The sequence below is a fragment of the Colletotrichum karsti genome (assembly GCF_011947395.1).
Source record: "Colletotrichum karsti strain CkLH20 chromosome Unknown Scaffold68, whole genome shotgun sequence".
Lineage (NCBI taxonomy): Eukaryota > Fungi > Ascomycota > Sordariomycetes > Glomerellales > Glomerellaceae > Colletotrichum > Colletotrichum karsti.
In genome coordinates this window covers 62141-73526 of record NW_024065968.1, presented here as the reverse complement: position 1 = coordinate 73526, position 11386 = coordinate 62141, and the positions used below count along the sequence as shown (strand labels likewise).

At 54.2% G+C, this 11386-nt stretch overlaps 4 protein-coding genes across 4 annotated transcripts; 1 reads left to right on the top strand and 3 right to left on the bottom strand.

The window, feature by feature from the left end:
• Window positions 1–200: 200 nt before the first annotated feature.
• Window positions 201–2601, bottom strand: CkaCkLH20_12951 (uncharacterized protein; the record flags this gene model as incomplete). Its single annotated transcript, XM_038895662.1, has 4 exons — window positions 201–923; window positions 1027–2016; window positions 2070–2174; window positions 2233–2601. The coding sequence occupies 4 exons, from the start codon at window positions 2599–2601 to the stop codon at window positions 201–203; spliced, it is 2187 nt and encodes a 728-aa protein (XP_038739019.1).
• Window positions 2602–3247: 646 nt separating this feature from the next.
• Window positions 3248–4837, bottom strand: CkaCkLH20_12950 (uncharacterized protein; the record flags this gene model as incomplete). Its single annotated transcript, XM_038895661.1, has 4 exons — window positions 3248–4320; window positions 4376–4583; window positions 4632–4671; window positions 4722–4837. The coding sequence occupies 4 exons, from the start codon at window positions 4835–4837 to the stop codon at window positions 3248–3250; spliced, it is 1437 nt and encodes a 478-aa protein (XP_038739018.1).
• Window positions 4838–8222: 3385 nt separating this feature from the next.
• Window positions 8223–8603, top strand: CkaCkLH20_12949 (uncharacterized protein; the record flags this gene model as incomplete). Its single annotated transcript, XM_038895660.1, has 1 exon — window positions 8223–8603. One exon carries the CDS (start codon window positions 8223–8225, stop codon window positions 8601–8603), a length of 381 nt encoding a protein of 126 aa, XP_038739017.1.
• A 159-nt stretch (window positions 8604–8762) lies between these two features.
• On the bottom strand, window positions 8763–10502 carry CkaCkLH20_12948 (uncharacterized protein; the record flags this gene model as incomplete). Its single annotated transcript, XM_038895659.1, has 1 exon — window positions 8763–10502. One exon carries the CDS (start codon window positions 10500–10502, stop codon window positions 8763–8765), a length of 1740 nt encoding a protein of 579 aa, XP_038739016.1.
• Between the last annotated feature and the right edge of the window lie 884 nt (window positions 10503–11386).

The following is an 11386-nucleotide window of genomic DNA, read 5'->3' as shown; positions in this document are numbered from 1 at the left end:
ATCTATGGAGTTACCTATCCTCAATTTTCATAGACGGCTTCCATTTCCTAGTCATTTTCAACCGCCATATTCAGCAAATCCGTCTTCCCTCCAAATGCTGTAGACTCATACACCAGACCGTAACGAATGCCACGCCGTCCCTTGAACATCAGTCGTTACCGACAAAAGAATCTATGTCCCGCCGCCACCTTGTCAGCATATCAAACGTGGATGCCGTAGCTCAACTCTTTCATCGCGGTTCTGAGAAGCTCGATGTCTTGGGTCAGCTGCTCGCGGGCTTCCCTAGTGTTCGCGTCTTCTCCCGCGATGGCGCGGAGCTGAGCATCGTCCAGGCCCATGATCAGGTCGGGGCAGAAGATCTTGAGGGGTCCGTCCTTGGCGTCCAGGAGAAAGTGGAAGATGACCTGTTGGCACATGACGTCAATGAAACGCTTGCGCGCGACTTTGTAGTAGCTGTGCAGGATGTCGTGGATGTCGACGCGGACTTGCTCGGCGTTGGACCGGTCTTGCGTGAGCTTGGAGAGCATCTCCTCCGTGACCCACCAACCCGCGGAGTCGGTGTCATCGAGGCTGGATTCCTTCTGGCCGGCGACTTTCTGTAGCGTCTGCTTGAGCCTACCAGCCTGGGCAACTTGGAGGTTACTGTTGAAGTAATGGTTGAGTGTGTAAGGCTGTCCGTTGATCTCAACATCGAGAAGGAACACGGCATGGTCCATGGCCCTTTGGTAAGCAGCTCGCAGCTTCTGCTTCAAAAGAATGTTGAAAACTTTGCTTCGGAGGTTGGCATCGGGAAACTTGATGACGAGCAAACGGCCGATGAAGATATGAACCAGAATGATGGCCCGGCTGGTTTGTTGAAGAATCAACGGTGCCCATTTCTTGGCTTGCTCTCTGAAAACCTCGCCCAGGACAGAGCTACTAAACTGTAAGAAGCATCAGTACTGTGGAACTATAGTGGGCAGCTGTAATGACTGGGAAATCAAATGACAGCAAAGGCAGATGACAAGGGGTATAGACAGATCTCACCGTTCCAAGCTCGGGACCTCGAGTCCTCTTGAAAGCCATCTCTATCTGGGCGGTCAGCGAATCTGCCCGAGGTGCCGGGCAGTCGAAGTCAAGATCTCTCAGTATTCCATGCAGGTCGTCAATCACGCCCTCCATCTCGGGACCATGGTCTTCGGACAGAGTAAGCAGAACAGGAGGGGTGTCTTGAATCTTTTTCTGGGCAGTACCCTCGAAAAGACGAGTATGGCCCCATTTCTCGAAGGTATCACTGAAGATCTCTTGAAGGGCCACGACGTTGGTGACAAGACGAAGCTGTTGATGCTGGTCGAAAATCTCCATACCACTGTAGTGACCGTCACGCGCACGGCGGGCAATGTCCTGGAAGTCCGTGCTCAACTGTCCCAAGTATCGTCGCTGGTTCTCAGGACGGTCCCTCGGCGGGCCCATCGCCTCAAGGGCGTTGAAGGCACTGAACAGGTTACGCTCGACTTCAGCCGCGACGTTCTTGAATTCCTTCTTCGATATCTCTCTGAGAAGGGTGCTAAGACGGACACGAAGGTTGTCGACGCCAATTCTCTTGGTAGTCCGAAGCCTCGACCAAGGAGTCGTAGAGAAGAAGTTCTTCTCGGATGCGTTTCTGTCTCCGAGCGTGGAGTTGTTGTCATCTGCGCTGCGATTCTTCACGACGCAGTATCCGAGACGCAGAGGAAATCTCTTTCCCTCGATGAGTTCGCAGACGATTTGCTGCGTAGCCCTCTCCGTGGCAAGATCAGGCTTTGTGAGGACACCCATCGTGCGAACTCCCTCAGGGTCGAACTTTTTGGCCAAGGTAAGAACCTCCTGGGTGGCAATATCGACATTGCAAGGAACAACAGCGAGGATGATAGCTCTCGAGCTGCTGACGTAGCTTTTGACCATCTTGTTAACCAGTTCGATATCGCTGGCGGTGGTCCAGCCGGTGGTGGCCGTACGAAAGATGCCGGGAACGTCGATAACCGTCAGGTGTTGTTGCTATTTATCCTATCAGTCAAAAGAACAACGATGTTAATGATGAAAATGCTCACGGTGGGTCCACTGATCTCGATCTTGAGGGTGTCCTCCGAAAACGTTGACATGGCATCGAAGCTGCTGGTAGTTGGAGCCTCGCGAATCTTCAGAATCTTGTTTGCCTAGCATATGACCACAATTAGAATGCATCCCATTGATTTGTTGGATGTAAGAAATTACCTCACGGAAGACAGTGGCAAGAGCCAGTGCCTCCATGCGCGGGGTTCTCTTGAACTGCTCCAGCTCCGCCCTGCGAGAGCCATCCGAGTTGGGAGACGGGATGATGGTGATGGTGACACCCTCGACGTCATCTCGTCGACAAGTTATCTGCGTAGCATAGCGCGTGCAGAGCTCCGGAGCGCGAGGGAAGGCGAATCCAGTCACGCTCTCCAAAACCGAGCTCTTGCCGGACGACTGGTCACCAACCACGACCAGCTGAGGAAGGGCGACGAGATTCGACAAGCCAAGCTCTCTCAGCTTGTCGATGGTGCGAGCGTACACATCGTCGGCGAGCGAGAAGCTGGCTTCGGTGTGATTGTCGTCTGTCATTGCCGCTGCTTCTCACGGCCGAAACAGGATCAGGACAACAGTTTGATAGGAAGGGGTAAGACGCTGGTATCGATGCTGGTCAGACAGGTGGAGGAAAGAAGAACTCAAAAAAGACGAAGGCTTCGTGGCAACAGAAGCGGTGATGCCGGAAGTGACGAGGGTTGATGTCTTCCTTCTGACGCAGGTGGCCAGGGAAATAAATGGTAGAAGACAGGTGTGAGGGCAGGAAGGTTGCTGTTCTACGAATATTGGAAGGTGCCGACCACACGTGACGCGGGCGGCAAGAAGAGAGGAAGAGCGAAGTAAAGGCAGGAAGGGAAGGAAGGTGCTCGTCCCCAACAACAAACGGGAGGCTTGGCACCAGAAAGGGGCCGTGGATTATCGTGAGATCGTGTTAAAGAGAGGAAGCGAAAACAGGGCTAAAGACACGGATGAAGGTAGTTGAGAGTATCAATTACTATCAGTTTCAAAGCAGTCCTTTGAGAATTATGTTTACTAACATGAAGATTGTTTCAACTGCGCTGAATATCAACATAAAGAATATCCAGAGTAAGTTGCTATGGTTCCCGTCAGCTTCGTGTATTCGATGCTGCGTCTGTTTGTGCAGCGCCATGGTATACTTCCACGGCTGTACCAACGCCCTCATCTACGAATCCTCAACCATTTTCTCCTCGGCCTTCTCATTTGGCACCTCTGCACCAGCCTCTTCCAAGACGCCAGTGCTCCTCGTCACCGTCAACACCGTAGGTAACGCCAGAAGCAACGAACCGATGCTCAGACCCCAGTTCATAGCAAGCTGGGTCATCGCGCTGGTGTGAATGGCATTGATCCTCCACGCCATCGCCCCTCCCGCTGCCTGAAATGCCTTGTAAGCGCCGACCAGAACGGCCGCTCTGCCAGGCGAGTTGGACTGGGTCCCCATGAGCCAGTAGCAGTACGACTGCCAGAGAGAATCATACGCTCCGTAGAAGATGTACAGGAAGATCGGTCCCGTAGAGATAGAGCCCTGCGTGTAATCGATATCCTGAATGAGGCCCTGGGCGTGGCGAGCATCTTGCCATATCTGAAACTGGTAGCCGCCGCCCCAGATCGCCATGCCGGTAACGAACAGCACTACCCAGCCCAACCGGGCACGTCCCGGGCGCTCCAGCATGGGGAGGTCGAGGAGGACACCGATGACGAGACCGCCGACCATCTGCGCCATCCAGTAGAGAGCACCGTTGAGCGACCGTGTTCGAATGTTGAACGTCATGCCGTTGACGTTGTTCTGCTGGTACGAGTAGAACACGTTGGCGCAGAAGAAAAGGGGCAGCATGCAAAGCACCCTCCAATTGCACAGCGTCGCCACGGACATGTCGAACATGCCCTTCACGCTCTGCTTCTCCGTCTCGGTGGCGGCGCTGAGCTGTGCCAAGCGGATGCGCTTGGGCGAGCAAATGAAGATGCCCAAAGCCCATCCGAACAGCATGATGGACATGAGCGCAATGTAGGTCGCGTCGTTGACGGTGCCGGTCGTGGAGTGGAAGTTGAGCCCGAAAGCAGCCAGAGAACCGACGCCCCCACCAAGGTTGAAGATGATCCAGAACACGGCGATGGCTCGGCCCTTTTGTGATTCGTGAACGTACGTCGTCATGATGGCGCCCTGAACAATCCAGATGAAGGAGGAGCCGATGCCGAGAATCGCACCGGCAGCGATGACGAAGGCGCCGTTTCCATTGTCTACAAGTGTCACGTCAGCGCTTGTGCGGGTACTTTGTGGAAAGAAATAGCTCACGGTTGAAGCTGAGCAGACTGCCGCTGTACATGGCGTACGTCCAGCCGCCCATCAAGAAGCAGATCTTAGGTCCGACGAAGGAGAAAATGGGGCCGACAATGAAGAGCGCGGCCACCGCCGTGGTCGAGAGAAGAGCGACGTTGGCGTTAGCTGCGACGGTTGAGTCGACCTGACCAGAGCCTCCCAGACCGGAGAGAGCATTGAACATCTGAAACGTCAGCATCTTGTCCTCTCATTCTGTATTCGAAAGACGTACTCCAGGCATGCAGAAGCATATGAAGCTGATGAGCAGAATCCTGGATCATGGTTAGCGTCTGCCGAAAACACTCTTGTCATGGTAACTCACTGTGTCCATGGGTGCGAGTACAGTCTCATCAATTTCGATGATTCCTTCTGCTCGAAATCCTCGTTGCTTTCGACATCCTGTGGCATCGCCACCGCTGGCTCTTCGTTCTGCGGCATGACGTTTGTGGTTGGTAACGCGATGACTGCTTCTTGATCTCCAAGTTCTCTTCAGAGCGTTGGCGTAGTAATTAAATCCCCGAGTCAGAGCAAACTCCAAACCATCATCCTCCGACAGGAACCTCGAGATGGGACAGATGACACGGAACAGCAACGTTGAAGTCGAAATTCAGGTCTGGTCCACCCCTATCAATCGAGCAAACTTTCCCTCGGGAAGAGAGACACGCGACCCCTTTTTTCTTACAATATTCGACATGGTAACAGCGCCCCGTTCTCCAGGCGGGGTGGATATCCATTCTTTTCGATAGATAAGCAGCGTGTTCGTGTTTTCTTCTCCGCATTATCCGATCTTTTGGACCGGGAACGCCGCTGTTCCTCCCACAGTCTTTGGGGATCTGTGCGGGTGAATGGTGAGCTGAGGTCCAATTCGTGTGCGTGATTCGTCGTCTGTCGGTTGATGATCCCGGGAAACTGGGTCTCGACCCCCAATTTCACGCGTCGAACGGTGCCACCCGCACCACCGGCCGCGCTCGTCCCTTGCAGCGAGGAGCGAGGAGGGAGGGTCCTTGGGGCTTGAGGCTCCGCCTGGTGGTTGGTGTCGCATGCTGTTTCTTGCCGATGGAACGTGACATTGGATGTTGCGGGTGGTAACGACATGGCAATCCGGATGTATCGTTGGGTTGTTTTGCGGTTCAAGTCTGTGACGTTGAGGATGTGATGGATTTCGTGAAGATTGAGGCGGCGAGTCATTGCTTTAATGGAAGCCGTCAAACGAGATGTCAAAGGCCGTTTTGTTTTTGGGCCAATCATTTCAGCCACTTCGACATCAAGTCCAACGTCGCAGTACGTGCAAGTCTTCGTAGACCATGACCACGGCACCGTGAGTCTCTCTATGGAATTTGGAGCTGGCAGAGTAAAAAAAAGAAGTTGATTTTTTCGACTAGCCAAATCGTTTTACGCCTGCCGTCATTGCCTCTGCCGCGACACTCCTACCCAGATACAAGCCATTTAGAAAAGATCAAAACACCACACTCCGAACCCAAGATAATCGCCAAAACAAGCAAAAATCGATAAAAAACAGAAGCAAAAAACAAAATGTGAAGAACGCGCTGTATTTCAAGCGCGCCACCTCGAGCTTGTCGAAAACACACAAGATACTAGAGACTCGAACTTGGTGGTATTTGTGCCGGACCCTAGGTTGTGAATGACACTTTTGCGGACTGAGCCAAATGGCTCGCATCTTCGCCCAACTTGTGATGACAGCCTTCTTTTTTTTAGGGGGCAAGTATCTTTGGACTCGTAGGTTGGATCGGGGCCTTGGGTTTGGGAGGTTCCCGATAGACCAGAAGGGTGGCCGTTGAGGACAAAGGAATCCTAGACTTCGGATGGAATGGTGGCTCACCGAGGCGTGAGAGCTGCGTTTTTCAGCGAGTGGGTCCTCCTACCTACCCTCAGAGTCCAGCTGGCGTGCACAAGGTGCGAAATTCCATGGCGGGGCAGTGTTGCCTCCAGGTCTTCTGCGGGGGAGATAACATCAATGGTAAAAGCAACCCGGATTCCCGGTCGCTGGAGAGGAAGTCGAAGACGGTTCTCAACTCACGATACTCCTGAAACGTGCCCTTATATCAACGACAGTCGAACTTCATCGAAGCTTCGGGGAACTGAAACGTTACCTTGGGGCACGAAATGAGAGGTAAGTAGTGTGAGTGGACACCGCCGCATGCCAGATGGGTTTAACCCTACATGACTCTCTTACTACCCCGTGGGGACGACAACGTCGCACTTGCGAAGACTCCACTCCTCCTGCTGCCAAACCATGAGGACGGTAAGGTATCATGGATGAGATGGTATCAGAAGGTGACGTAGCTGGAAATGAATAGCAGAAGGGCGATGCGTCGTTGTATTATATACATGTATGCTTTACTGGGTTCCCCCTTCTAGAGGCCGACGTTGTGTGAGAATAGATAGTAACACTTGATATGCTTGGAAAGTCTCAATATCATCAACATATCCAGAATAAGGGAGTACGAATCGTCTATAACGTGAACTTTATTGTCTCATGGAGCTCAACGCCGAGTTTGTTGGTTTCCAGCGACAAAGTGCTCAACTGATTTGACCAGTACTCACTTATCTGGACTCTGATATGCCACCTGATCTGTCCTGCTAACTTATCAATGCTACTCTCACTCGACGTCATTGCCCTTGGGACCTCTCTCATACAACCTTCGTCATCATCAACACCGTCTCCTAGGTGTTCCGCATCCATCTCAGCGCCCCTCCCACACCGTCAACGGCTACATGATAGCAACCAAAAGCAAACAATCAACTCAGATATCACCAGCTGATGGAGATCATCGCCCATGCATCTGCACCGCCCATCATCAGGCCATTCCACATGCACCCAAGTCGCTCACCATACATACGCCTACTCCCTCACCCCCAGAAGACCATCAACGATAACTAACTTGATCCCATCTCGCCTACGTGCCGTCCAACGGCTCTCCGCACGTGGTAGAGAACGAAAACATTGTAGATAATGACAACATCGGTCTGAGAAGGGTGTGTAGCTCAACCCAGCATCCCGCGCACAGCACTAAGACCATCTCCCGCTGCCCCCGTTTTCATCAACCGAAACCACCACCGCGTCTCTCAATATTGTCTTTGCCGCCTCTGAGAACCCTCGACGGGCCGGCGGCGCTCACGAGCCGAAGCCGCGCCTCTTCAGAACCGCTCACCGCCCTCCGCCCTCCCGATTGGTGGGCAATTTCGAGATTCAAACCAACCACCCTTCCCCGGCAACCGTTCCCATTCGTCGATAAGCAAACACCATGCCAAACATTCGGGACTCCCCCCTCGCGTAGCATCTCGGCATAGCAATAGCGCGGGCGGGAAATGCGAGATGGTATCCGTGACTTGTGCTTTTTTCTCAGAGTTGATATCCGCGCGAGCAAGGGTTTGTGTCTGAGCGGCCGTTGAAGGCAACCCTTTCGGATAAGATGGAGGGTGGTATTCCGTCACTCGAAAACAAGAGGGGGGATTGGAAGAGGGTGTTGGTCTCAACCCCTGCTTATTGCTGTGGCCTGGCCTGGCCTGGCGCACGTGGGAGAGTGGTAATCGCGGGACGAACGAGCTCACCGAGGCATAGGTCTCATTCGGACAAAGACGTCTTTGTACTGACCAACATTGATGAAGCTTACAATGAAGCAGTTCATTGAAACGAAGACAGTGTTGCAGATAGCTTCCAGAAACACCTCGTTCAGGAACAAAAAAAGACCACGCAGAGAATGTAGACATAAATAGACGACATCCTGTGAGATCCCAGACACCCCACGCCCGGAACTAGAACGGGAAGAATACCCAAGGTGAGTACACAGAGACGCAGACAATGTGCAAAGGAACAGAGACGACAATGTCCTGCGGCCACGCCCTCCGCTCCCGCCTCCAGGACTGTGGCAAGGGAAGCGAGTGCAAGGGCGCGGCTTGGCAGCCGGCTTTCCTCAACGACAGCTGCGCGGCGTGCCATCGGTCCATGAACCTCCGCCAGAACCGCACACGGTACGAGGCCGAGCAGGTCGTCCTGATGGCCGATTACCAGAAGGCGAAGAGCGAGGGCGACGACGGGGAGATGTGCCGGCTCCGGCGCGTGATGGTCGAGCATGCGAGGCTCTCGCGTACGGGGAATTTTGAGGTGAGTCTGACGAGGGAGGCGCTGCCGGGTCATGTACAGTGGCCGAACGTGAAGGGAAGCAGCGGTAACTCACGATAGAGCTGGTGGCGGACGCGAAGTGGGAAAAGTTGGAATTTTGGACGGTGGGGTATAGATACAAAACTCACAAGACCGCCCAATAAGAAACACAAAAACGCCTTGCACCATTTTATGCTCAAAAGATTCTCCTAAAACCCGCGATGCCCATCGATATGCCCCTCACCATGGCCCCGAGAACTGAGACAACGTCCCGAGCCGTACGTCGCCGGGCCCCATGAACTGCGCCATCTCCCAGGCCGAGGGCGGGTAAGGACCCTGGTTCACCGAGTCCTGCTTCAACTGGTTCGCGCTCGCCTGGGCCTGCGCGTCCTTCTTGGCCTGGTTGAACTCCTTCACCCTCGCCGTGCCCAGCTTGCCCGCCCTCCTCTTGTCCGTGTTGCAACGCAGGAGCGGCACCTGGATGACGGCGGAAAAGATGTCGCGGACCTTCTGCTCGGGCTGGTTGTGTCGTTTGGCCACGTCTTCGAACGGGAACATGTTGAGGCACGTGTCTGCGATGTCGACGATGATGTGTTTTGTCGTGAGCTGTGCTTCTTGCGCTCGGGTGGCTTGCGTGTGGTTGGTAGGTGGTTTGGCGGGCTTCGGGTTCATCTGGGCCGGGATGAATGATTGAGTTGGCGGCATCGATGGCGGATGTGACATAGAGAGCATGTGGCCGCCTGTCTGCTGTGCGGAAGAAAGTCCATGGGGGATATGGGCATGTTGCTGAGGGAGAGTGAAGTGGCCGTTTGGTGTCATCATGGGTTGCTGGAGCATCGGGCCGTACATGGCGCCGGCCATCATGTTGTGATATGGGTTGATGCCAAGCATGTGTGTCCACGGTTGCTGGATTGCTGTCGATGGAACGGAGGTTGGATTCGTCACAGGACCTTTACCACTCGCGGGAAGACCAGCTGCCGCATTCATGCTGGCCGCTTGGTTTGCTGCTTGCTGGCGCATTCTTGCTTCCATGCATTGCCGACATGGCCCCTTCGTCCCGCCTCCAGCACGGTTTCCGCAGGAGTCGGCTTGGGCTGAGGATGTACCGTGAGAAGAAGTGTGCGCTGACGGATGAAGCGGAATATGGGCAAGTGAAGACACTGGGCTAGCGTGAGGCAGAGGATGGTGAGTGTGAGATTGTCTGTGGGCGTCTGGAACCCTTTCTGGGCTGTGACTCCTTTGGTAATCCAACACGGGAACGGTCAGTGTCTGCTTTGGCTCAGCGGGGGCACAGGGCTGAGTATAATTGAATCCCGCTGGCCCCGATGGCATGGCCTCTGCTGTGCCTTGCTGTTGCTGTGAATTAGCTGTATCTACCGTCGCAGTGGCCAGACTCTCGAGGCCGGCGTGGCCAACGTTAGTACCGCCAGCCGGCTCTGGAAGTATGTCGACGGTGTGCGTGTCCTTTGCAGTCTCAGTTTGCATTTGATTATCCGCGTTGGTTTGAGGTGGCGTACCTTCCGCTCGTGTCGGTTGTGAGACATTGTTCGGGTCGTTATTCGGATAAGCCGATCCGGCAAAGCCAACGTCGCTTGTCGCGGCCCCGCTGCCGCTAGTCAACCCGTTCACAGGACCGGGCGCCGATCCAGGTTCTTCGCCCAGCCGGAGCATGGACGGAAGAACATGCTCCGGCATCGTCTTGGGAGACACCGGCGGTGAGCTCTGAGGACCGGTTGCCGGCGCCGTCCAGAATGAGTCTGGGTAGTGAGACCTCTCCGGGATCGGAACGGAGCATCCTCGCGTCGGGTCAACGTCCATCTCGTGTGCCGTAGATGACGGATCAACCATGCCGGTGCTCCCTCGCCGTTCCGGATTTGTGGTGAGTGCGGGTTGCTTGGCGGGTTCAGGTGGCTGCTGGATAGGTGCGGTGACAGGATGGTTGACTACCGGCGGTGGTTGCGTGGTTGTTGAAGGTGGCATGATCGGCCGATATCCATCAACTTTCCTCCTCTTAACCGGATTGGAGGACACGAACTGGACATCGTCGTCTTCTCGTTTTGCAGGTACCACGGGCTGAAAAGGCTGAGGAGGTGGGGGTGGGAGTGGTACTGTTGGGAATACCTGAGGAAACGCGGCAGGAAACATCATGGCTTGATGGTAGTAATGAGAGCTGTCCATGCTGAAGAGAGAAGAAGAGTGTTGGTTAGATGTTGCGGGTGCGGAAACGGATGCAACATGGATGAGACGGAGGGATGTGGCTACTGGACAAGAATGGCCAAGCATCCATATTTGAACCCTGTCGTAACGGCTTTGGCAGAGTGCTGAGTTGGAATGACGGGGACCCGGCACGGCAGCATTAGCAAGTCATTAACAGCAAAGAGAGAAGCCAAGAGAAAAGTGCTGGCATGTTGCACGGTTTGTCTTTCAACTCTTGTCTTTGGTGGATGACCGGACACTAGCCCGGTAATAAAAGGGAGGATTCACAGCACTCTACGTACTGTGACAAGCACTTTGAATCGATGGCCACTTTTTTCTCCCATCAGCATGCAGATTGCCACCTGGGCAGAGGCAGGGAAGCGGCATGATGTGGGTGAATGCTCCAACTGATTACACTGCAAGCTCACCCATCTCATGCCATCAAAGGTATTGACTGTTGCCTGCTGTTGATTGTCTGTAAAGCTCAAAAGGTCGACATTTGAGGGCAGTAGAAACAATGCTTGCACCCTTGTGTGGCAGCAGACACACACCCATGCCTTTCTGGCTAACCGAGAGCTCCAAGTTTGAAGGGGCTGGTTGTGCACATTGAGGGCCATTGGCGAGGGGGAAAGTGCTGGAATACTGAAATGAGTCCACTTGGTTCAGTT